General features: G+C 35.7%; 1 protein-coding gene across 1 annotated transcript in view; it reads right to left on the bottom strand.

Annotated features, from left to right (window-relative positions):
• PRKCH (protein kinase C eta) overlaps positions 1 to 27,829 on the bottom strand; it is a 277,240-nt gene that overhangs the window by 22,068 nt on the left and 227,343 nt on the right. The window contains exons 11-12 of the mRNA XM_074235954.1: positions 15,474 to 15,612; positions 11,976 to 12,164 (exon numbers count right to left, since the gene is read on the bottom strand). Of these exons, the coding sequence (XP_074092055.1) occupies positions 11,976 to 12,164; positions 15,474 to 15,612 (328 nt within the window). The remainder of the gene's footprint in view (positions 1 to 11,975; positions 12,165 to 15,473; positions 15,613 to 27,829) is intronic.

The following is a 27,829-nucleotide window of genomic DNA, read 5'->3' as shown; positions in this document are numbered from 1 at the left end:
AAGTAGCCATAAGTGCTTTATAGCAGAATTACTCAGAAGGAGACCCTCCCGGCCAGTTAGCTAGGAGGTAATTTGAGAGTGCAAGACACAAGCGAGGGAGACACATTCTCCAGACATACACTGACACTGAGAATCAATCACTTAAGACTAGGAGCATAACTTCTTTGGCAAAAAAAAGAGAGCTAGCTATGGGCTCCAGGGAGAGTTAGTCTGTCAATCAAGACTGGGTTACATGAAGGATTGTAAAAGGAGATAAAGTCCTTCTAGACTTGAGCATCAATAGAAGGGGGGGGTAACTTTGACCTCCTGGGTTTCCTACCAGGTTCTCTACCTTGCTTCTCTTAGGTTTGTGGCTATTATTTCTTTTTTTTTTTTTTTTTTTTTTTTAAGGTTTTTGCAAGGCAAATGGAGTTAAGTGACTTGCCCAGGCCACACAACTAGGTAATTATTAAATGTCTGAGACTGGATTTGAACCCAGTTACTCCTGACTCCAGGGCCGGTGCTCTATCCCCTGCACCACCTAGCCACCCCATGTGGCCATTATTTCTACAAAAACTATGTATCTGTGAGAATGTATAACCCAGCTTTAAGGGGGAGAAATGTTTTGTAACTAATGTTCTTCCTATGCCAACTTAATGATTTTGCCAAGAGTTAATGGTGTCTACTGGTGGTCTCTCAAGGTGGGGAAAAGGAGAGAAATACTAACATGACTACCCAGATTCAAATGGATTGAACTGCAATTTTCAAGAGTCACCTGGGGTCATGGTTCATTATAGTTTACACAATCAGAAAGAGAGAGAGAGATATTCATACTATTAAAAGTCTAATAGGGTGTCAACACCTTTTAAACATATTAAGACCTCATTATTTGTGATTATATCCTGTGACTAATATCAGTTGAGTTAAGGCTGGGGAAAGGAAATAGGAGGGTGAACCACATCTATACTATTATAATGCCTTATTTATAGTAGGTGTGCAATAAATGTACATTTTTGTTGTTATTAAACGAATCACACAGAAAAATTTGGGAGGTGGTACAAGTCATTCATAACATCTTCAGAACCCGTTTTTATTTTCTAGGGTAGACCAGTATCAGATCATTGAACCATACTTTCCCTGATACATCATTAATTCAAGAATGAAGTATAGGGGGTGGCTAGGTGGTACAGGGGATAGAGCACCGGCCCTGGAGTCAGGAGTACCTGAGTTCAAATCCGGCCTCAGACACTTAATAATTACCTAGCTGTGTGGCCTTGGGCAAGCCACTTAATCCCACTGCCTTGCAAAAAAAAAAAAACCTGAAAAAAAAGTATAAATTCCTTATCCTATAATTCAAAGCCCTCTCTAATCTGGTTCAAAATAGTTATGCAGCCTTATAGAGTACTCTCATCTGAGTTTCAACTAGAATACTCTGGCTATCCTCTCCTGTCTCTGTCTTTATTAATGTCAACCCCCCCACCTCCAACTCCATCTCCTAGGCACTATGAAGTCTTATAGATTCTTGTCTCCATGTCAACCCCTCCTCCAAAGGGAAGTGACATAGAACTTTGTTTGGATTTCTCCTTGCAATGATCATGCCTTTTATGTTAATTCCTCATGTCTATGTCTTATCCCCCACAATTAGTTGTTATCCTCCTCAAGGAGTCTATGGTCTTATTTTATATTTGGATCTATTGTATAAACACCCAATTACTGTGTCCCTATTAGGTGCATGATAAAAATGGCAAAACAAATTTATACTCTAAGTTGGATTTTGGCCATGGGGTAGACATCTAATATTCCATAAAGCAATGAATATGTAAAGTTCTGACATGATTTATGAGTAATTACCATAATTTTAAATGGAGTCTTAACTCCTTTCAGAGTTACAGTATTACATATTTGTACTAATATGATTTCCCTATAAGCAGAACACCAGTCTGTCCTTCTTACAGTGTTTGCATATTAATAAGTGCACTTTACTAGGACTTTTCAGATCATTTTCCCTTTTATTTCTTCATTTTACATTATAATAAGGTCTCAAATCCATCAATTCTCAATTATGCAGAGATTATGTAATTTGCGAATTATATCCTTCTCTAACCTCCTCCCCCATTTTTCTCCTTTAAAATGGAAAAGAAAGAAGGCAATCAGTAAGCAGTCAATGTTTTCTGAATAGCTATCTCCCCTTTAAGGGGAGATATTTGAAGCTGGTGGCTAGAGACAACTTGGGCACTCTTTCTGGATTTTATTTTTTCCATGTTAAATTTGATTCCCATCGTTTACTAGACAAATCTTCCACCCAGCAAGATTTTTGTAAATAATGGCATAGATGTAACTTTCCACCAAACTTTGAATGATATTTATTTTTGATACAACAGAATTTTCTATTTTCTGCATGGTTAAATATTAAAAGCACTTAAAATTTTCCTTTACTGCCAAGTTTATAATGGGCTGTAGGGCTAATGAAAGGTGATCCAAGAATAGAAACCAGAAATATCTACCAGGAAAGTACACCAAACTCCTCTTTCATTATCCTTATTTAAGCCAGCCACCTGTGAGAGTCCAAAGAAAGATGTTGATTCAAGAGAATTTTGTAGTGACTGAGCTAAGTTATTTTTACAGGACATGACTTAGAAAACTGGCATTTATTCTTAAAGTATGTCAAATCCCAACCTAGCTCTATATGGCCTTTTCTTATTCATTGTTAGCAGTTAGGAATGTCAACACAACCCTGCTCTATTCTGGAAGTTCCTTGCAAACAAATGCATTATCTGCCAGGACAGAATTATCTGCTTAAAACCATACCCATTATAGATTCCTTCCAGTTTAAAGAGATTTAAAAAAAAATCTATTCTCATAGCACTTAAAACAGCATTAGAGTCTGATTGAATGAACAATAACATAGGGATCCACAGTGATAGATGTTCACTATCCACTCAGTTTTCTAATCTTATATAAAGAATATAATTTAAACAAATCTTCCAGAGAGGCAATCTGTTATGACTACTATCTGTTTTTTACTGAATACTTATTGACTGGATTAATTAAACTATGTAGAACTATCCTCCATTTTGTTCAGATGGTGTCTAAAAACATCAAACCATGGGAAACTATTTTTCTTTGTATGCATCTGTTTTTCATATCTGATAAACAGTTTTTCTTACATGTAGTTTTGAACAATATAACTGCTAGAGGATAGAGTCCAGAAGATCTAAATTCAAAACCAGTTTCAGCTATTTATTAGCTCTGTCACCTTGGGCAAGATACCTAACTTTTGTTTGTTTCAGTTTCCTAAATTGTAGAATGGGGAATCACTAGAGCACCTACCTAGCAGGTTGTTGTGAGGATCAAATGATATCATATTTATCAAATGCTTATAGTCTGTTGTATAGTAGGTACTTGAGAAATCCCTTCCCTTAATTCTTACTTACAATGTGTGCTAATTACCTATTGATCTTGATATCTTTAGGGCATTTTCAGGGGATCTGGGAAAACAGAGGAAAGAGAACACCCAAGTCATCATCTACCTGGGTGCACTATCAAAGTAGAGGGGGGTACACTCTTGGATCTGAGGGCAATTTATTGGATCTTTGGAAGGACTTGCATCTCTGTCTTGATTGATAATGAAGAGGAACTCTTTAAATCACCAATCCTTTAAGTAAGTCCTTCCAAGGAGTCCTAATTGTCCTCAAAACAGTTTGTTAATTCTGAAAATAATTTCATGGAGTTAGACAGCAAGTGTTATTCCAATTACCCAGTTATGTGAGGAGACAAAGAATGCAAATCAAAATCCTTAAGAATTTCAGATACAGTTTCCTTGCTTTCTGGACTTCTAATTTCTCACCTTTCTCATTGTTGCCTTATTATTTGCACCAGATCTTACAAAAGTCTGCTGGCAAAGACCTTATAAGGTATAACAGATTTAACGAAGATTTTAGGACATTAACTGAGAAGGTTGAGTGTCCGTGAAAGCTGGAAAACATCATCATCAAGCTTTACATGGAATAATTTTTATTTTCTCAAAAAATAATGTGAGAATGCAGGAAGTAATTTACAATACACGGCAATGGCTCTTAAGGAAATAACCAATCATTCCTTGAATCTGGGGGAGGAAGGAGGAAATGGGGAAAAGTTTGCCATTTTAAAAAGGAAAAGATCAAGTAGATACATATTTCAGGAACATTGACCCTGTCTCCAAGAAAATTCTGGGAACTTCCATTAGGAAATCTGTGAGAAAGGAAAACAACTAAACTCATTCCCCTAAGAAAGAAGAGTCAGCATTTAGATGACAAAGGCAAGGACAGAGAACAACAAATCAAGGCAGAGTACACACAGGTACCACAGAGATCGGCTACACTAAGGGAAGTAGTTGAAATACTTAGAGGTTCACAGGATATAAAATCCAGTAGTAAATACCCAGGCTTCAATTGTCTATACATAAATTCTCAAAGTTTAGGCAACAAGCAAGAAGGTCCTAATGTAAGAATGAAAATTTGATCTAAAATATATTATGAGACTTAGTTGGGTGAAACTTAAGACTATGTAAAAAACAGGTTGGGTAAAAGGGGAGGAAAGTCGAATGACATTGTATATTAAGAGGCCAATTGGGGACAACTAGGTGGTGCAGTGGATAGAGCACCAGCCCTGGGGTCAGGAGGATCTGAGTTCAAATTTGACCTCAGACAATAATTGCCTAGCCACAGGATAGGTGACTGGCCAATATTCTCCTGACTTGGGCAAGTCACTCTTAACTGCATTGCTTTAAATAAATTAAAAAAAAAGAAGACAATCTATTTAATGGTGGGGAAAGAAGAACATGGTAGAGTTATTGGATGCAGATCTGTAGAGGAAGAAACAGAAGTCATTTTGTTCAGAAAACATATTACTTACTCCCTGGATAGAAAGAGTAAATAGAACTCAGAAAAGACCTACTGGGATACAAAAAGAAGGAAAAGACAGTCCCTGACCTCAAGGAATTTGCAATGTAATGGGGAAGACAACAAGCAAATAAATATATAGAAATAAGTTAAATATTTCTTTTGATATTAATCAGCATTTGGGTTTTCATGAAATATCCTTCTGATGGAAGACTGCAAATATCTAGTCATCTACCAGAGAGCTAATCTCTGTCAAAAAAAAAAAAAGAGAAGTTAGTAGTTAGTAGCTTTTTGATTCACCTTAACAGTTAATTTCATCATTCAAAAGGTAAAGAAACCAACAAGGAAAATCTATTCTGTGTATGTGATTCTTGCTAATATAAAGTAATTTTTTTACTGAAGTGGGAATGATGGGAGCCTTAAGGGAAGCAACTCTTTCTTTTATAATTTGGGATAGAGAAGAAAATTTGGGCTTAGTCTAACTTGTATCCTAAATTCTGGGAAATCAGGTAGAAAGAGTTCAGAGGAAAGATAAGTTAATTCCATGGACTACAATTAATTATATGCATATATATATATATGTATATGTATTATATACATGTATATTTAGCTATTGATTGAGATATTTACAGAAAATGAAAGCAGGGAAAGGTATGGAGATCTTAATATTTGAGTTTATAAAGATTTCAAGAATGCTAAAAGTCAGAGGGAGCTGAAAATGAAGAGGAAATCTAAGAACAATAAAAAGGTTTTGTTTTTAGCTCCAATTTGGAAGAGAGAAGGTTATGAGGAAAGCTAGAACTACTTCGTGGGTGGCCTGGACAATGGAAAAAAGTGACAGTGAATTCTTATTTTGCCTCTCTCTTCTCTAGGGGGAAATGACCTTTTCATTATGAACAGAACAAAAATGGCCACAGGATAGGTGACTGGCCAATATTCTCCTGATTTAAAAAACAAACAAACAAATAAATGAAATGGAACAGTCTGCCAACTTCAGGCTAGTGAACTTGACTTCAATTCCCAGATAAATTCTGGCATGTATCATTAAAGAGATGGTTAGTGTAGAAAAAAAAGTAGTTTTCACTACCGGATACAGAGTGGTACAGTGGGGAAGAGTTTTGGATTTGGATTTGATGATTTTTGCAATTTACTGAGTGACCTTGGTTAACTTATAACCTCTTTGTGTCTCAATTTCCTTATCTGAAAAAAAAATGGAATTGGACGCTCTCTAAGGTCTCTTCTAGCTCTAAACCAGTGAAGTCAGACTGACTTCAAGTCTAATTTTGTTTTCTTTTTGAAAGGAATACTTAACATCAGGCAATACTACAGGCAGAATTTACCTATATTTTAGTGAAGCATTTGTTAAAGTATCTCATACTTTGGGATCATTTGGAAAAGATGAAGAGATGTGGACTAGACAATAATATATTTAGGTGGATTAAGATCCTATTCAAAGATTAGAAAATGAAAGTTCAGTATCCACTTGGCAGGGAATCTCAAATAAAGAGTCAGGGCTTGACACTGTGTTGATTAATATTTTTGGGAAGGACTTGGACAAAGATCAAATTTGTAGATGGATGGCACAAAGCTAGAAGGGACAATGGAAGACAAAGGATTGAAATCCAGAGAAATAATGATAAGCTAAAGCACTGATATAAATCTAACAAGATAAGGGATAAATGAAAGGTCTTGTATTTGGGTTCAAAAAAAAATCAGCTTCCTTAGTTCAAGATCAGAGATGCGTTTTTAGACATCAATTTGGAAAACATCTAGAAATTCTCGTTGGGGTGCAAGCTCAGTATTAATCAACATGATGAGACAGCTAAATAAACCACATTACATGAGACACAGTTTTGAGGAGCACAGAGTATTTTGGTCAAAACATATCCAAAATACTGTTCAGTTTTAGACACCATAGTTTAAGAAAGAGAAATGAGCTGGATAACAACTGAAAGTAAGCAGGATGGTGGAAATCAGTTAATTAACATATTAACTGAATGACTTATGGAAGGTTTTAAGTTCAAGCCACATGAGGATCTATTGAAAGAAGTAGAAATTAGCCTGGAGAAGAGATTGTTGGACTCTACTTGCTGCCTTCAGAGAAACTGATTTTATCTCTCTTGCCCTGCCAATAACTTTCTAGATAAATTCATGGTAATTTTTCTTATCCACAAAAATGAAACTAATGGATTGTATTCAAATTCAATTAACAAAATTTAATAAGTTTTTCCTACTATGCAAAGTGCTCAAAAAAGTACAAAGAGAAAAAAGACTGTTTGTAATCAAGATATAATGTACAAATAAATCCAGAATTAATACCTTTACATCTAACACCAGTACATTATTTTTTGGTGCTCTATTCTTCCAAATGATAAGCTGCCCTTGAAATACCTAGCTCATTGGATTGTTATGAGGCTCAAGCAAGTTAATGTATGTAATATTATTTGGGAAGCTTTTGCTTTATGCATTTATTATTTATTATCATCATTATTAATTATGACTCTCCCCTTTAGTTCATGAAGTTTGATTTAATATCACAAACTTTCAATAAGACCTTGTTTCTAAGGTAGCAGCTGAATAAGAACTGACAGCTGTTAAAGAATTGGGCCAAATGATCTAAATATAACTTTATGCTTCAAGTGCCCAGTAGTGACTCACACCATGTTTCACTGTTGTATTAAATTCAACACACTCCTAATTTCAGAATTTTAAAAAATTTCTTCCGCTTGATAATTTGCTACTTTTTTCAATATACCAGTTCTCTAAAAACAACTGGATTTCTTTATCTATGGCATTTAAACTTATGATTTTAAAGAAAAATACATTTTCTCTAGGCATGCAATTAAAAATGTACCAATTCCTTTTAGAAAACTCTTCAGTCAGATGAATTTTCCTGAAAATCACCTATGTGTTTTCTTGAAAGCCCAAAGTATAAGATGTCTCAGTTTTTGCTAGAGTCCTTGATAAAACAGAACTACACTGAATGCTTCACTAATATTTTGGAAAGGAAATGCCATATAAAGGACAATCTTTCTGCTACTCCCCTGGTGCCACCACCAAAGGGAAGTGTGTTCATCTCATAGATTTCTTAAAGATAATTCATGAGACTCCAATTAAGCTTAACACAAGAACTAGAGTGACTGTTTCTGGAATAATGGATAGTCCATAGGTATTCCTTAATAAGACTATTACAACATTAAACACATCAAATTTAATATCTATATTCAAAGATAAGGATTATGAAAACTGGCATTGAGTCAAGAAAAGGGGATGCCTTTCTATTTAAAGGATGGTTACATCAGTAATTCTGGGGGCCTATTTTCCCCTTTCACCAAAAGTTGGCCCAAAGGAAGTGGGTTTACTTTAAAGCAAAAAGACTCTATGACTTACAAATAAGATATCTAGAAGAACTGTCTCAATTTAATAATTATGAGATGCTGGAATTAGCTGACATATGAGAAGTCCTATCTAAAAATTTCACTGAAAAAAAAATGTAGGTAATCTGGATGCTATCCTATCCAGATGCATGGAGACTTGGGTATTTAAATTCATCATGTCTCTCTTCATTATCCATTTGTGGATCATCTGGAACCAGTCAGGTGATCTGGAATTTAGATAGCTTTATGTATGTCTTCATCTCCTTAAACAAGGGCAAAGGCACAGGAGAAGCAGGAATGTCGATGATGTAGAGAATGCATACACTGTGCATCCTTAATTCAATAGTTTGATTAACTTAATGTCAATTTTTTTTAAACATTCTCTTAAACCTAACTCACATAGACTAGATCAATGTTATCAAAATGAAATAGAAACAGATTACTGGGATTCACATATTGACTTAGAAAACCAAACATTAACATTATCTATGTTTTTTTTTTTATTTTGTTAAACATTTCTCGATTATATTTTATTATGGTTTTGGTGCTACTCTAGAGTTTTGCAGACCAAGGACCCTAAAATTTGACACTTTTATACTGGATAATCTCTTAGAAGTCTTTTCTAGCCCTAAAGATCCATGTGTGATAAGGAAATAGCTAATTATACTCTTTTTGGAGGGCAGGTAATATACTTAATACTTTTGTGTTCCTTATAGAACCTAAACAGGAACACACATATGGTAATTTAATAAATATTTGTTGACTGAATAAATTAGCATTCTAATCTATAAAGTTAAATTCCAGTATAATAATTTTTCATTAAATTTGTTACATTCATTCACTTGGACTATGTGTTTTTAATGTTTAAAAATGGCACTGTGAATGAGTAACACTGCAATTACTATTATTATGAATAATAATATTGCAGAGAGATAGGGAAAGGAGGTCATGGTGCCCTAGTAATTACAAAAAGCCAGATTCTGGGTCATTTTACTCAGAAAGAGATAATCAAGAGTTCTGTTTGTTCCAGAGCTAACAGCATCATCACAATATTTTATCTCAGATTTGGTGACCAAGGTTAACTACACACAAGCTGCATCAGTAAATTTCTCTAAGGGACAACAAGAAACTTCGTAGGTTTTATGATTAATTTTCAGAATGACTCACTTAGCAGAGCCCCACCTGCTTCAAAAGTGCCCAGACCAAGGATGTTGCACAAATACGTTTTCCTCAAATTTAGCTCTCTTATCACTTGGCTCTGATCCCATATTATGCCGTATAAGGTATGGTTGAAAACATGAGAGATATTTAATCTGAGGAGAGTTCTGGGTGGACCATGGTAACTTTTGGATAACATTTCAGATCTTAGTATGTCAGTTTATGAGGCAAGATGAAATCAAATAATGCATCAAAATGTGGCAACAAATCTATTGCATGCAAGCCATCATGGGGATTTAAATTTACTATGTTTCCCTTCATTGTCCTTTATGTCTCCTGCAGTTTTGGTAATCAGAGTACAACCATATAATGGAGAGAATACTGATGTTGAAAAGGGAGAACTTTTAAGTTAGGTAGTAATTGTGAATTAGTGATCTGATAGAAGCAGTCACTATTCAGAAGAGTAGGACCCAAGGGAAGAAGTTCCTTTAGAGTATGCAATGTGGTATGAGTATGACGTGTTGGATAGGAGGCTGTGGAGGAGATGAACAGAGAAAAGGAGACTGAGGACTCAGAACTGATGAAGCAGAACAGAATGGGTATATACATGATAGAATCACTTTTCCCCCCCACTCTTTTCTTTATGGCTACAAGAGACAGGATGACTTTGAGATAACTGAAAATCAGGTGAGGGCAAGAACAGGTTCAGTTCCCCCCACATCCCACACCTACTGGCACTCCATGGGGGCCAAGGGTAGCTTCAAGCACAGGGCCACTTCTGACTCTTTGTGATTATTCTTTCCTGATAATAGGCCCATAAATATTCTACAGTTGATGGGTACTGAGAGCAATATTAGGAATGCAGGAGATCCAGACGTTCCATGGGAGATCCCAAAGTCCCCTTGGAGATCCCAATGAAAAAACTGAGTATATTAGAAGTAGCATCAACCAGAGGAATCAGCAAGTGATTGACAGGGCAGCAACTTTGAGATAAAAGTGCCCAGGCAGTGACATTATGGAAACTTCAAGGTCCAGAGATACTGCAAAAGAGTGTCCCACCCCAGCAATAGCTGATCTTGGTAATGAGTCCTTCCTCTTTTATGGGAATAGAAATGTGCTAACTATAGCAACAGGGCTTCAGTTAGCATATTTCTATTCCCATAAAAGAGGAAGGGAAGAGAGAGAGCCAGGAGAAGTAGAGTGGCTTCTCTCAGCAGCAGATGATCCATCTAGAAGAACATAACCACAGGAAACTTAATGGGGATTCCACAAAGGGAGAATAAGACTTTCAGGCCAGAGGGGTAGGAGAGATACCCCTTTGGCCATACTTATTTTTTTAATTATGCCTCACTTTCATTGAACTTTGAATCTATTCTTGAGAAAGACCTGTACATACAAGAGGAAAGTGTACCCTTGTCTTGGGAGAAATGTTTTTGTATCAACTTAAAATTCTATCTATCTATCTATCTATCTATGGCAATGAGGTTAAGTGACTTGCCCAAGGTCACACAGCTGGGCAATTATTAAGTATCTGAGGTCAGATTTGAACTCAGGTACTCCTGACTCCAGGACTGATGCTCTATCCACTGTACCACCCAGCTGCCCCTGTACCAACTTTTCTTGATAAACATCCTGGTAAATCTGCTTAATAAATGCTAATGGTACCTTGCTGATGGATTAATAATCTGAAGCATCCCAGTAGGGTTTCATGGATGAGAGTACTAAGATTTCCTTAAAAATAAACCTATAGTATCATAGCTTTGAGTTAAATTTGAGGTAAATTATCTAAAATTAGAACTAATTTACCTTCCATTTCCACTCTACAAATAATTATCTTCCATGACACTGATGAACTCCTCTATTCTAGGCTTCTCTTGATGCAAATAATGAAGAGATCTTTAAACACAGATGTCCTTATAGTTGTTTCATTATAAATCATTTCAGCATATAGTTGGATTTCATTAATTTAATGAGCTTTATTAATTTAAAAATGTTTTGCTAACTGTATTTTACTATAACTGATTTCCTTTGTGATATATTTTATTTTATACAATTAAAAACAGTATTGTGAAGTTGCTAAAGGGCTCCATAAGAGAGAAAAGGTTTAGGAGTGTGTTCTTGATAAATGTGGGACAATACCATCCCTTTAATGTTAACTTACAATTCTTAGGCATATAGTATGGTATCTTAAATACATCCAGAAAACAAGTCAAAGTAAGAAACTAATCTGCAGCCCTACAAATCCAGTAGAAAGAGTGCGATAGTAAGAAAATATTGACCTGTTCAGAACCAAGACACCTCCACACAAAGAACAAAAAGAAACAAAAGGCACAGGCAGCAGAAACACTTTGAGTCATTGGAAACATGTAAGCAAACCTGAGCCAAACGCTGCTACTTTGTTTGGCCAAGGAAAAGATATTTTAGAGAAAGAAAAATAACTTTTATCTATAATCCTTTGGTGATCTTTCAATTCCTTTAGGCCAAATATGCATCTTCCAAAAAAAATTCTCAATTTACTATTGAGAAATGGAGGAAAACTATATGTGAAGGATTGATTAAGCTAGTCAAATACCAAACTTACAGCTTTTAAGATTCCTGTGGCATCCTCATGAAGCCATGTTGGGTAAACAACTTCATCATTCAATATGGCTTCAAAAAGATCATCTTCATTTTCAGCTTCAAAAGGAGCATGGCCACACAGCATCTCATATAGCAGCACTCCCATTGCCCACCAATCCACAGCAGGACCATAGAGCATTTCCTGGAGAATCTGTGAACCAAAATGAAATGATGTGATTAAGATGGGTTTTTAATTTTTAATTAATGAATAAAATCTTAAATATTGAAGAGATCATCAATTCACTGCATTCCCCCCCCCCCCCCCATTGGAAGTGGCATCTTCCCCAGGTCTCCAGAGATGATCATCATCACCTCTCTAAGTCTCCCAATTGACTCACTTAGCATTTAACCCTGAGGCTGAGATGTCCTACACAGCAAGTGAATAAAAACTCACCATATATAGTCATCCTGGGTATCTTAACATCTACCTTCCTGATGCATTCAAATCTCTCCCCTGTATCCCCTTTTTTATCTGGTTCATGGCAATTGATTACCCTATGGATATATTTACATCCTCATGACTTCCCAGACCCTAGAAAGTACTCCTATATGTACTGTCTCCCTCATTAGAATACAGTTTTGTGGTATGAAGGACTATCTTATTTTTCCTATTTGCATCATTGGTGCCTACCACAGTATGACACAATTGCTTTTTTCATTTATTCATTCATTCATCCATCCATTCATCTACCCAACCATCCAATCCACCTCTCTCTATTTGTAAAGAAGAAAACTGAGGTCCTGAGACTACTGAAGGTAACTTATCCAGCTAGTGGAACACTGAAAATGGATCCCAGTCCTCCTGATTATCTGACTTAGAATTAAGTTAGACTTAGAATCAATTAATAAACCTCACATTAAAATTAGTTTCTTAAATGTTTCCACTCTTATATGTTTCCATTTTAAATATTTCCCTGTGGGTGTCTCAGAAGAAACTGCTCATAGCAATCCTAATAAAATATTTATAGGTTCAAGCTAGCTAAATAACATAAAGGCCACCAGATATAAGCACAAAAGACTTTTCAAAAATCTCATTACAAAGAGCAGACAGGTGATGATTCATACTGAGTCACTACCCAGTGGCCTTCTGTCTCATCATTATATAGTGAACAAGCTTACCTTGAAGGACCAGACCTTTCTCTCACATTCTTTCTGGCTACTCGACCTTTGTCTCAACTATTTTTTTAAAGGTTTGGACTACCAATAGTCCAGGATAGGGAAACACAGAACATAAAAGATAACATAAAAGATATTTTTATTCAGGGAACATAATTACAATATAAGAGGCAGTCAGGAATGATAATGGAAACAGGCTGGTTTCACTGGAACTCTGAGTGTAATCAGGTCCTCTACTCCCAAACTAGACAATTCTGGTGGGGATTTTTATAGGGTTCTTATCTTGCTTGAGCAGAGGAATAAGCATTGGTGGGAAGGAGCAAGGAGCATGGACTTGAGAACATGTGCTAATTGAAGCTAGGGATGAGAGCTGGGGAAAGAGAGGGAGAGTTCAAAAAGAAAAACTACTAGTATTCAGAGATCATGACAGCAGGAAAGAGGTTTTTAGCTATTACTGCTGGCCATACTTTGACAGGGTGTCTTAGGGGACTTAAACTTCCTTGGGGCTTCTTCGTTCAATGGGAGGGGAAGGCTATTGAAGTCATCATACCCTCATAGAGTCTTAGCTTCCAAATAATGACAGTGGATCCTTGGGAGGGAAGCCTACTTAGGGGCTGTTATATAATAACTACCATGATCCGAATTGGGTGAGAAATTTTAATTGAATGAGCTTCAAAGGAGGAAAGGCTACAAAGTCATGACCATAAAGGGAAAATCTGGAAGTATACAAGTATTGGCTTAGATACTCACTAGCTATACCCCGAATTTCCTACTCATTTCAGATAATGGTTTTGCTCTTATTTAACAACCCCTAGGTTATTCTTCAACTCCTGTCCTGCCTTAATACTTTTGTAATTATTGTTTAGTCATAACCAACTCTTAGAGTTTTCTTGGCTATAGATACTGGAGTGGCTTGATATTTCCTTCTCCAGCTTATTTTACAGAAAAGGAAACTGAGACAGAGGATTAAGTGACTTACCCAGGGTCACATAGCTAGTAAGTGTCTGAGGCTGGATTTGAACTCAAGTCTTCTTGACTCTAGTTCTAGTGTTTTATCCACTGTGCAATCAAACTCTCCCATCTTTATATGAGAGAACTTCAACATGTATATGGACGATTCCTCAAACTCCCTAACCTCTCAATTCCTTAGTCTCCTTAAATTATATTATTTACACCTCACTTGACCTCAGGCATATACTTGGATGGACACACCCTAGATCTCACCATAACCCACAATAGTTTTAGTGTTCTAGGCCAGTTGTGTTAAGAATTGAAAGAGATCTCTACTGCACTTGGTTATTTTTCAGATCTCTTGGAAATTTGGTGCCTTTGCTCAAGATAACTCTTTAAGACAGTAAGTTACAGGTAAGCTATTGACTTTTATTGGTAGAGGGAATTTCCTCACCATGGAGTTCCCTATAACAGTGAAATCATAGCTTCAGTTCCTATCCATATATATGTATATATGTATATATGTATATTCATGAATATATGTATATCTTTGTTGTCTTTCCCTATTAGAATGTAAATTCCTCCCATTACTTGGGGAATGGGAGAACAAATTGTGGTTATTCTGCTGTAAAAAATGACAAGGTGGATGATTTTAGAAAAACCTGGGAAGACATATGAATTGATGCAAATTAAAGTGAGCAGAACTGGGAGAACATTGTATAAAATCACAACAATGTTTTAATGATGATCAAAACTGTGAAAGACTTGGCTACTATGATCAATTCAATGATCTATGATAATTCCAAATGACCCATGATAAAAATTGCTATCTACCTCCAAAGAGAGAACTGATAAACTCTGAGTACAGATTGAAGCATTATTTCTTTCTTGATTTTTCCCTCCCTCCCTCCCTTCCATCCTTCCTCCCTCCATCCCTTCCTTCCTCCTTTTATTCTTTTCTTTTTTCATGACTAATAAGGAAATGTTTTACATGACTTTAATAAGAGTTATTATTATATTTCTTGCCTCCCAGATGAGTTGAGGAGAGGTTAGAGAGAGGGAGAGAATTTGTAACTGGAGACAAAAATTTTAAATAAAAAAGAGTGCAAACTTCTTGGGAGTAGGAATTATTTCAGTTTTTGTATTTGTAACCCAAGCAACTAACACAATGCCTGAAAACATCACTTAACATCACATCTTGTAGCTTGTACAATGATCTTTTATTCCTAGTTTGAATCAATGAACTTGCCTTATAGAGTATCATTGGTTCAGCCCTCAATGGCCCACAGTGCCTTCAACCCATATTAGTCCGAGGCCTGTGACTTCTAACAATAGAATTGTAGTTTTCCTTGAATTTGACTTCTTGAAACTGTAACCCATGAGACTGGCTTACCTCTGGTGCAATGTAGTCAGGTGTGCCACAGAATGTTGCAGTGGTGATGCCATCACAGATCCCTTCCTTGCACATTCCAAAGTCGGCCAATTTACAATGACCCTCGTGGTCCAACAATACATTATCCAGTTTCAGATCTCTGAAGTAAACAAAGAACAATTGGTCACGAAAGTTCCTGAGTATATTGGTATAGCAGTTGAAAAGAAATGGTACATGAAAAGAGTCATGTCAATGGCCATGACTCGTACCATGGTGTGAAAATTTCTCCATTTGGATCAAGAACACTTTTGACTAGGGGCGGCTAGGTGGCGTAATGGATAAAGTACCGGCCTTGGAGTCAGGAGTACCTGGGTTCAAATCCGGTCTCAGACACTTATTAATTACTTAGCTGTGTGACCTTGGGCAAGCCACTTAACCCCATTTGCCTTGCAAAAACCTAAAAAAAAAATACTTTTGACTAGAAACCTGCACAAAGACTCTTTGGTAGAGACCATGATACTGGACTACTAGAAGGTATATATTTAAAAGAATCATAATCAAAAAATAATATTCATAGAAATGACTAATAAAAATAATAACTAAATATAGTTTAAAATATTCCAAGCATAACTTCCATGTATGGATTATTTAAATTTTTGACAAAACAGAAAAACAAAACATTTTAACAATTTATCAAAAAAATAAAATGAAACAAAAACCCCCATGCATTGTCCTGTGTCCCCTTTATTAAATGTCAAATTTCAAAAAAATACAGATTATACCCATGAAGTGCTACTTTCTTTGTTTTAAATAAAATCTAAAGGTATTTACAATTCTTAAATTGTCAGTTTCACTTTTTATCTCTTTCATAGGATAAATAATTGTAATAATTATAGCAATTATATATATATATATATATATATATATTTTAGCATTTAACTATATGCTAGACCCTAGGCAAAGAATTATCTCACTTGATCCTCATAACAACCCTGAGAAGTAGGTACTATTATTATTTCCATTTTACAGTTGAGGAAACTGAAAAAAGACAAAGGATAAGTGATTTTCCCAGAGTCAAACAGCTAGTATATGTCAAGGCAAGATTTGAACCCATGTCTTCCTAAATACAAAGCTACCTCTCTGTGCACTATGGCATCTTGACTCATAGATACTAAATTAATTTGTCTTACTTTAGTTAGCTATATTCTGCCATTTTTGGACATAGAGGTAACTTCTAGTTTTTATTCCAAATAAAGTCAATGAATTTTTTTAAATAGATAAGTCAGTTTTTCCTTTTAATGATATCTTCAGATTAAAGGGCAAACAATGACAGTGTAGAATCAAAGAGTATGATCAGTTTTTCGATCTTAACTTGCCAGTTCTAATTTTTTTCATGATTTATTATCTCACTAACAATTTTAACAAGCACTTCTTCCCCTATTGCTTCAATATGATTGATTTTTTTTTTTAACATTTTTGGGGGTTCAATTTAGAAGATAAAAAGTGGTTTCTAGCAGATGTGCATTTCCTCTGACTAGGTAACTTAATATAATTTATACAGAATACAATATAAATGTTAATATTATTATTTCTTCATTAGTGATAAATATGGACTGCAAAAATTTGAATGGCAGTTCTTTACCTTCAGCTGATCCAGTTTTTAATATCATCACCTCTTCATCGTCCTCACAATTATGACAAATACAAAATACCCCTTTCTCCCAATTTCTTATTTTTAAAGAAATATATTTAGATTAAACCAATTTGAGTTTAGTGAATGAAGGTAGAGATAAATATCTAATTTTACCAAGTTATTTTAAAACTAAATTATGGGGGTGGCTAGGTGATGAAGTGGATAGACCTGAGTTCAAATTCAACCTCAAACACTTAATAATTACCTAGCTGTGTGGCTTTGGGCATGCCACTTAACCCCATTGCCTAGCAAAAACAAAACAAAACAAAAAACTAAATTATTCTTAGATAATTTTTGAAATGATACTATGATAAAATAGCTCACATTTAAATATTGTTTTATAAATTACGAAATACTTTACTTACCATCTGAATAGATGGTAACAAACATCTCCCCCCCCCTCCATCTTGTGGTTGAGGACATTAAAGTTTATAGAGGTTAGGTGATTTATTCAAGGTTATACAGCTGACAAATGTAAATCTGGGACTTGACCCAAGTCTTTTGACTTCAAATTTGGTGATTTTCTTCACTATGATTAATTTCCTCTGTTGCTTGCCTTTAGTGCCATAAATTGGCCAATTTGGGCAAGTCACAAGCTCTAAGGGCCCCAGTTTCCTCAAATGCAAAATGAGAGGGTTAAACTAGATGACCTTTGAGATCCCTTACAATCCATGATGCTAATTTGTCATATGTCTTTTTAGTAGGTAACTTAGACTTCAGAAATTAAGGGTAGAGAGTCATTTGCAGAGAGCAGCTAGGTGGTACAGTGACTAGAGTGTTTGGACTGGAGTCAGAATTAATTTTTCTGAGTTCAAATTTTAGCCTTAGATAAATAATAGCTGTGTGACCCTGGGAAAGTCAATTCACCCTGTTTTCCTCAGTATCCTTATCTGTAAAGTGACCTGGAGAAAGAATCCTGTATTTTTGCCAAGAAAACCCTAAATAGGGTTACAAAGAGTCAGACACAACTGAAACGGCTGAACCACAAGTCATCTGTAAATATCACATCAATTGAGATGCTAAACATACATCAATTATAGTTCAAATGACTTACTTTGTGTGATTAATATGAATATAAGAACATATGCTTACATAAGGGATTTCAAGCACACATAACTATTTATAACAGCATTTTTGTTTTGTTTTGGTAATTTTGTGGATCTGATGTGATTTTAGTAGTGTAGGGAACTCTTGGTGAGTTCTCCTACCTGTATAGATTAGTAGCTGCTCTGAAACTTAGTCTTAAGAGAGTAACCTAAATAAGCAAGGGTTAAATGACTTGTTCAATCACATAGTCAGTATAGAAATGGTAGCACTGGAACCCAGATCTGACTCCAAAGTTAGCTCTTTCTATACTACATCAAGCTATATCTATAAGATATTTTTGCTTGCCAGTTATATGTTTCAACAGCACATATACATATACTTATATATGTATTTTTCTCTTTTGTATCCACATACATAGTGCCCAGTGTACTATGGACTGAGATGGCTCCCCCTTTAGCCATATGAACCCAATATATTTTTCCAAAGACTATGAAGCATAGACCACAAAATTTGGATTCCTTCTCAACCAAATAGAAGTGACTAATCTAAGAGCCTACAAGAACCAGCTCAGATGGGCTCTTGTGAGAATAATTGTTTAATTTTCAGTGTGAGCATTTACACTTTGAGAATTGCTACAAATTCTATAAACCAAGGTTTAATTTATGGTTCTGTTGATTGCCTAGACTCAAGAAAGGATGGAGAAAATATTAATGCAGATTAAACTTAAAAGTGTGTTTTGCTTACATTTTTCAGAAAACCAGCTGCTAAACATTTCCAACTATACCCCTGCTAATTGTCCCAAGGGGAAAATCTTGAATTAAGGAAGAAAGGATGACCCCAAAAGCAGGTTCCCAGAAAGATAAAGCCACAAACATCAAGCTATCATGTGAGTTGCTTTGCCCATGGGTACTTCATATTTTGTGCTTTGAATGACATAGCACAGACAATTGGGTTCCTAGGAGAGATTGTAAATAAATCCATACTAGAAGGTTGGTAATCACCGAATTTCAAAACTGGTCACACTACAAGTATGTTATCTTGATGTGTTGTTGAATTAAAGTAAACAAAGGCCTTGTTAATATTTGCTGAAAAGAAATCATAAACTCAATTATCTTAGAAAGGTATGGAAAGACTTGCATGAAATTAATGTAGAATGAGGTGAGTAAAACCAAGAGAACATTGTATACAATAAAAGCAAAATTGTTTTAAGATCAACTTTGAGTGACTAAATCATTTTGACTATTATTAATATACAAATAAAAAATAAAGGCATAGAATTAAGAGGTGGGAAGGGACTGATCACACCCACTCATCTTGATAAATATTAGACCTCATTTTTGTGCTGTGGAATGGTATAGGCCAGGGGAGTTTGTCAGAACTCAATACATGATGACTGTCACTTGTAACTTCTTACAAAGCATTCTATTTCCCAATTATCACTGCTTCCTGGGCTAACTGGGGAAAGGCAAAACTTGGGCAGCTATTGATATCTTTTTTTATTTGTTTTTCTGGTGCAACACCTTAATGATTTGAATGGTGGCAGCAGAAGAGGTGGAGAGAGGGAATAATTTCATGATAGGTTTTTCTCATCTGGCAAAGATCAGGGAAAGACTGAGGGATTCCTTTCACAGTAAACCTGTCCCATTTGTTCACTCCGCCCTACCTAATTTAAAGTTAACTTGTTTTTCTTAAGTTTAAATTTGAGCCTCCTTTTTAACATCTGATGTCTTCATTCTCTTACTGACATGACCCTAAATTCAAAGGGAGCTATCACTGGATAGCATTGATTCCAGAACAAGGATACTTTCCAACATGGCCAGTTTACTTCAGCCTAAGGGAAACAAATAGCATAAGATAACTAATCAGTAAACTGACCTTCCCAGAGCTCTAGCAGTCACTCATCTCCTCCCTGCAGATGGCAGGGTGGCTAGGGAGCAATATTGCAATCTGCACATAAAAAGCTTTTGATAACAGATCCCTCCCCACCCCTTCCTACATTGCTACACAAATCTATATGGTGACCAAAAGTGGAGAAAGAAATTAGAAGAGAGAGAGAGAAAAGGAGAAAAAAGAGGAGAGAGAGGGGGTGGGGTGGGGGACAGAGAGAGAGAGAAAGAAATAAAGGGAGGAAAGGGAAAGAGAATGGAGGGAAGAGAGAGAGAGAGAGAGAGAGAGAGAGAGAGAGAGAGAGAGAGAGAGAGAGAGAGAAGGAAGGGGGGATAATAGTAAGGTGTTGTAATAATGTTACTCATTATAATTGTGCTCGACTCTATGCACTTCACAAGCTGTGGGAACAAACTCTGGACTGTTGAGTGATATACTAGTTCTTTGTCTTAAAGGTCAGCTCATAAGGATCTGCTGTGCTTAGTGATATTACCCAAACCTGGCTTTATCAGAGGAGTACCAGAGGAGTTGCAAAATACAAAGAAAATCTTCTGTTTCCATGGAAATGGAGTGACCAATCATTGGCTCTAGGCAAGAGAATGGCTAGGTCTACAGCTGTCCTCAAAACATTTAGTTTCCTTAGGACAACATGTGCTTGGACCTTGAAAGGCAGTGTGGTACAGTGTATAGGGTTTTAGACTCATAGTCGGGAATTTGAACCTGGATTCAAATCTTGCCTTTGACACTTATTAGCCATGTAGACTTGGACAGATCACAATACATCAAAAATGATATTTATATGGCACTTCAAAATTTGCAACATATTTTACATATTATCTTATCTGATTTTCAAAACCATTTCAGGGTCACACATTAGTATGTATCTGAGGCAGAATTCAAACATAGATCTTCCTAATTTCAATTCAAGCACTTTATCCAAAGGCAGTGTGATATTTTGGTTAGGGGATTGAACTCATAGGAAAATTTGGGAATAAATCTGGTCTCAGACATTTACTTGGGGTATGATAGGAGACAAGTCACTTGACTAGCCTCAGTTTCCTCATCTCTAAAATGGAAATAATATTAGAAACTATCTTATATAATACCTATATCAGCAAACCCTGCTGAAAACCTTATCTGACAGTGACTCAACTTTAGTGTTATTTAAAAATTTTCTTTGGATTATATTTTAATATATCTTCATTTGCAAATATATCTTTCCTTCTTCTGTTACCCAGCAAGACATCTCTTTTTTTTATGGTTTTTGCAAGGCAAATGGGATTAAGTGGCTTGCCCAAGGCCACATGGCTAGGTAATTATTAAGTGTCTGAGACTGGATTTGAACCCAGGTACTCCTGACTCCAGGGCCCGTGCTTTATCCACTGTGCTACCTACCCGCCCCAAGACATCTCTTATTAAAAAAAAAACAATTAAAGTAGGGGGAGAAAGCAATTTGGCAGATCCAATCAACATAACAATAAAATATGACAGTATGTAGAATATTCCAAACCCATAGTTCTCCCAGGTCTGCAAAGAAAGGAGAAAGGTGATTTAAAACATAAGTATCTTAGAGAAGTGACATATGGTCCTATTTATACTAAGATATAAAGAATAATATCTGCTCCCCTTTCCTGAAATTCTTGTTTTGATTGGCAGGGATTTGATAAAGAAGAGAAGAATGGAAGTAAAGTATGAAGGCAGTGAGGGGAGAGGCTAAAAGGAGTACAGAAATGGGAGACAGAGAGCAATAAACTTAAATATATCACCACTTGCCTAGGACTGACCTTGCCTGACTTGAAAAATAAAGGATGTACTGGCTTCCTTGTTGAAAGAAGAAATGGTTCTTGTTGGATCCAGTATAACAGGGTGTCATGGTCCTCTTTGAGGATGAGGCACAAAACAACAACCACAAGGCAGTGTGTGCTGACTGGAGGCAGGTAATGAGAGGCTGCCATGCCAGCAGATTAAGCTCTGGTAAGTAGGCCATTGTCTACACTAGAGGTAATATAGTTTGTGGTTGCTGGCATCAAGGTGACAAATTCAGGTAAAAAGATGAGTTACCACAGTTTGAGCAACAGTTTATTCTTGGCACAGATCAAGGAGAACATATTAAAATCTTTTTCTTCCATTTCATATTGCAGGGATGAGATCTGAGGTTTGGAAAACAAGTATTTGTGGGTAACCCCCAAGATGAGGTAAGCACCTGCATACTTGATTAAACAACTCAGTTCTCTACTACCTTTAAATCAAAATTAGTTGTCTATGTGCTGGCTTTTTCTCTAGATGATGGGGGGGATTTTGACTTCAGGATATGTAGAAATTTTCACATTCTTTATTTTTCACTAATCTATGAATGATACACTTAACCATACATGAAATTATTTCAAATAGCCATGGGGAAAGGGGGTGGTAATGGTAGAGATATAGGATGCTAGAATCAGTTTAGGGTTCAAGAGTTAATTATTGAGGCAGAGCCATGATGAATAGTAAAGGCCGGGACTTATCCAAACTCTCTCAATAAACCCTGCCGAATACCTTTAAATAATGACTCTAAACAAATTCCAAAGTGGCAGAACCCACACAAAGATGGAGTGAAGCAATTTTCCAGCCCATCTGGAAGGTCAACAGGAAAAGTCTGCAGTACTAGAGGGTGAGAGGAGCAGCCTGGGCCATGCCAGCCCAGGCCCTGGGCCAAGTGAATTAGGTGCAGCTTCCAGATCCCTTAGCCTGCAGATGCCAGAGACTTGGAAGGTAGCTGCAAGATCTGTCACACCTGGGTGAGAGTGGAGAACAATTCAGTGCAGGCTTTACTGGAAAACCTAAAGCCAACCTTGGGAGGCACTGAGGCAACAGAGACAGGTTGCTTCTGGAGGTCCCAACCCACAGATGGTGAGGGGATCCAACAGCTGGTTAAATGGAGGTTACAAAGATCTCTCTGCTACACTGTGGTAGGACTCTGCTGCCTTCCCCATACTCAGAGGAGAACAAACATATGGGAGCTTGTATCCACAGGAAAGCAGGGACCCTCCTCATGGTTCCAGAACAGAAAAGAATCCTTGTTGTCCAACAGACCAGAGCACAGGTCAGGAGAGTAGGAAACACCTCTCCTTTGATCATAAAACCTTGGAAGAACTAAAGACTTACAGGTCCCTCGAAGTATCTCTAGAAACAGATGCACTAGACCCCTGAAGCTTGGGACTGTGCTCCTTTTACCCTGGAAGTAGATCCCTACTTTAACAGACTTAAAATTAAGTTAATAGGCTGGAAAAATGAGCAGCATTGGGAAAAAAAAACTGACCCTAGAAGTTACTATGGTGACAAGGAAGATCAAAACATATACTCAGAAGTTAATAAAGTCAAAGCTTCTATACCCAAAGTCTCCAAGAAAAATATATGAATTGGTCTTGAGCAGTGGAAGAACTCAAAAAGGATTTTGAAAATCAAGTTGGAGAAGTTAAGAGGAAAAACTGGGAAGAGAAATGAGAGGGATGCAAGAGAATTCATGTAAAACAAATTAATGGCTTGGTAAAGGAGACATAAAAATTGCTGAAGAAAATCATACCTAATTAAAAACAGACTAGGTCAAAAGTTAAAAGATGTACAAAAAGCCAATTAGGAGAAAGAAGCCTTAAATTGGCAAAAATGGAAAAGGAGGTCCCAAAGCTCCCTGAAGGAAATAATTTCTTAAAAAATAGAGTTGAGCAAATAGAATAAAACAAAATCAAAAGAATGAAAAAATAGGAAAAAATGTGAATTATCTCATTGGAAAAATAGTTGACCTGGAAAATAGATCCAGTAGAGCTAACTTTAAAATTCTGGATAACCTGAAAGTCATTTAAAAAAAAAAGAGTCTAGATATCAACATTCAAGAAATTATCAGTGCAACTCCCCTGATATTCTAGAACCTGAGGGTACAACACAAATTGAAAGAATCTACCAGTCACCTTCTAAAAGAGATTCCAAAATGTGGAGTTATTATAGACAAATTCCAAAGCTCATACCTATTAGATTGGTTGATAGGATAGAAAAGCAAATGTTGGAGGGGATGTGGGGAAACTAAGACATGAATGCATTGCTGGTGAAGTTGTGAACTAATTCAACCATTCTATAGAGCAATTTGAAACTATCCCCAAAGAACTACAACATCTATACACTACTAGGACTGTGTTTTAAAAGAGATGAAAAACAATAAAGAAAATGACCTATATACAAAAATATTTATAGCAATTCTTATCTGGTGGCAAAAATGGGAAATTGAGGGGGATGACCATCAATTCAGGAATGTCTGAACAAATTTTGGTATGTGATTATGCTGGAATACTATTGTGCAGAATGCTCTCAGAAAAATCAGGAAAGGCTTATAGGAATGGAAGCAAAGTGAAATGTACTGAGTAAAAAAATAACAACAGTATTGCAAGTTGATCAGCTGTGAGTGACTTTTCTCAGCAATACAATGATTCAAAGAAATTCAGAATGATGAAAAATATGTTCCATCCCCAGAGGAAAAAATGATGATGTCTGAATATATATTGGAGTATACTTTTTACTCTCTTTATTTTCAAGAGAGTCTATATTTTATTTTACAGCATGACTATTATGGAAATGTTTTGTATGATTTCATATGTATAATTTATATCAAATTGCTTGCTTTCTTAATGGAGGTGGGGTGGGGAGGGAGGAAGGACAAGAATTTGGAACTTAAAAGTTTTAAAAATGAATGTTAAAGATTATTTTTATTTTGAACTGGGTAAAAATAAAATACTATATAAACTTTTTTTAAAAAGGAGAAAGAATCAGAAAGTGTACTTACATACTATAATAAAAATACTATTTTGTTCTTTTGAAAAAAAGTGCTGATTGTTAAATTTTCAGTGTATTTATACAGCAAATACTATGAACCCAGACTTGATCTATTGATATGTTGATGGAGAAATATTAATAATGCAAATTAAACTGACATGTATCTTCTTTCTTTCATTCCTTCCTCCCTTTCTCCCTTCCTACCCTCCTCCCTCCTTCCTTCCTTTCCTGCTCCCTCCCTTCCTCCCTTCATTTATTGTTTCCATCCTTCCTTACTTCTTTTTCTTTTCTAGTTTTAAAATATTTCAGCATACTTCTGGTGTATGGAGAAAAGCACACTGTCCTTTGATAAAAGTGTAATGCCATTGACTGAAGGGCACTCTCTTTAAGTTGAAAACAGTGGTATTAGAGTTTTTCTCATCTATGCACACTCTCTTACTAAGTCCTCTTCAGGATCAATAATGGCACAGGTTCTCACAAATGTGAGAATGATGGTTAAAATTAGATGCTGTTGGAGACTATATAGACTATATAGACTATAGTACAGTTAACTGTTGGGTATGAAACCTACACAGGATCAGCTTATTAGAATCAAACTCAAACCAAACTAATCCGACACATATGAACACTGTGTAAGATGCAAAATACTTGGAGAGTATTTTCTTTCCATGGTCACTGATATTCTGAATGGCACAGAGTCACTTCCATATATTCCTTATACTAAATTTATTCTGAAGAGACAATTAGGATCCTATGAAATAAAGCACTTCTCAGCTCTAGTGAATCTGAAGGAAGAAAACTCAAAGGAAAGTTTTAGCTCTCAGTGGAATCCTTTTGCCTTTGCATGGCATGTACCCGTACAGTGGGAATGAAATGCTAACTCGATTAGCTACACAAAATTAGTGGCTACAAAATCATTAGAGGACATGGTGTTAGCAAGGGTCCAAAGGTTAAATTAAAAAAAAATACCCCTTGATTCCAGAACTTAACTTGAAAATATTTAAATAAAAATCTTGGCTTTGTAGCTACTTAGCCTCCTACACTAACATGTAATTTGGAAGCCACTAACTTTAACAAGCACCAAACAATGAAAAGTACAAGTTCATACAGGGCAGTCTTAGCTCATGAAATACCAAATAAAGTATATGAAAGGTTAAGGGCTTACAGTTCATTAGCTCACTAACACCAGGCGGTATAGCTGCAACTTTTGACATGCATTCTAAACTTGCATAGATTTAAGCTGCCATATATGGGAGTGTAGAAGGGCACGGCTTAGTTGTTTGATCAGTACATTGTTCTTGTCCTGTAACCTGAGCTATTAAAATAGCTAATAAATGGGTCTGAGGTGCCTAAGTATACTCTAGGACAGAGAAATTTCAGTATTTGAATTTGGTTTGTATTTTCTATGAAATATTCTGAGAGCTGCACAAGATCTTTAGTTTATTATGTAAAGACAAATACTATGTCTAGTTATTTAATGCCTAAGAACCACTTAATATGGTCACAGGAAAAAATAAAAAAGGTAGAACACTGTCTTGGGAAAGAATGAATATTTACAATGAGTACAGGCACGTTGTGCATAAGGTTACATCTAGTTTTATAGCACCTGGTGATAAAGTGATGCCTGAAGTCAGGAAGACTCTTCTGAGGTCAAATCTGGCCTCAGATATTTACCAGATGTCTGACCTCTCAAGTCACTTTACCCTGTTTGCCTCACTTTAGTCATTTGTAAAATGAGTTGGAGAAGGAAATGGCAAACCATTCTAGTACCTTTGCCAAGAAAACCCCAAATGGGGTCAAGAAGCTTTAGATACAACTAGAAAACCACTGAACAAATTTTATAGCAACATTATTATCTGCATACTTTTCAACCCTAAAGGAAAATGATTAAATTTTGCTGCAATATTGTTTGAATGATTGCCCATTTATGAGATTACTTCTGTGAAACTAAATTACTAATTACTTCTGTGCCCCATTTGAATCCACTGACAAGTTATATCATCATAAGGTATTATATCATAGATCAAGGATAGAGTATTAGATTTGGATTTAGGAAGTCTTGTGTTCAAATCCGGCATCAGACATTTATTTAGCTATATGATCCAGAGCAAGTCTATTAAATGGGAGTAATAATGACACTTATCTTCACAGGTTTAGTGTGAGGATTAAATGAGGTCTCACATATATAAAGTGCTTTTCAAATCGTAGATAACAATTATTATATTTTCATGGAGATATCCATTTCCATGGCAATATATTTAATATATAATATTATTTTTAATAAATTATAAAAATAAAAAATAAACAAAATTAATTATATGATTTTGCTAAATATGGGATCATATAAAATATAATTTAACATTATTTATATGATTAATATAAATTTAATTCATATTTAATTAAAATGTACATGTACTAATATATAATAATATTAAAATTAAGTTAAATATTAAATGTTAGATAATGTATATCTTCACTTTAATTTATTTGTGGTCAATGTATCTTTAAAAAGTTATGGCATCAAATTTTTTATTAATGGGAAATTCTTATTTAATATCATATGATGGTGGTTGTTGAAGGTTTTAATTGCTAAAGATCTTTAATCATGGTTCTCAAGAGCTTTATGGAAAAAAAATTTGATGAGAGCAGATACTAGTCTAGTCTAGAATGGTATAACAGCATGGAAAAAGGACTGGACTTAGAATCAGAAGATCTGAGTAGTCAATTTACCACCTTAGTTTCCTCATCTTTAAAAGAAGAGAGTTAGAAAAAGATAATCTTATTTTGTCCCTTCTACATTTATCATCCTTTGATTCTATCATCTGTAGGGCATTGTAAATACAGTAGTATCTCCTCTAACATCAATGCAAATCATCAGTAATCAGCAGATCAATTATCTGTAACCTAATGGCTGAGATAGTCGATTCCTGATATAGAAAAAGATTAAATACCT

This window comes from Macrotis lagotis, chromosome 4 (genome assembly GCF_037893015.1).
Source record: "Macrotis lagotis isolate mMagLag1 chromosome 4, bilby.v1.9.chrom.fasta, whole genome shotgun sequence".
Lineage (NCBI taxonomy): Eukaryota > Metazoa > Chordata > Mammalia > Peramelemorphia > Peramelidae > Macrotis > Macrotis lagotis.
Note: the sequence above shows the minus strand (reverse complement) of the source record. Positions and strands in the feature narration are given on the sequence as shown.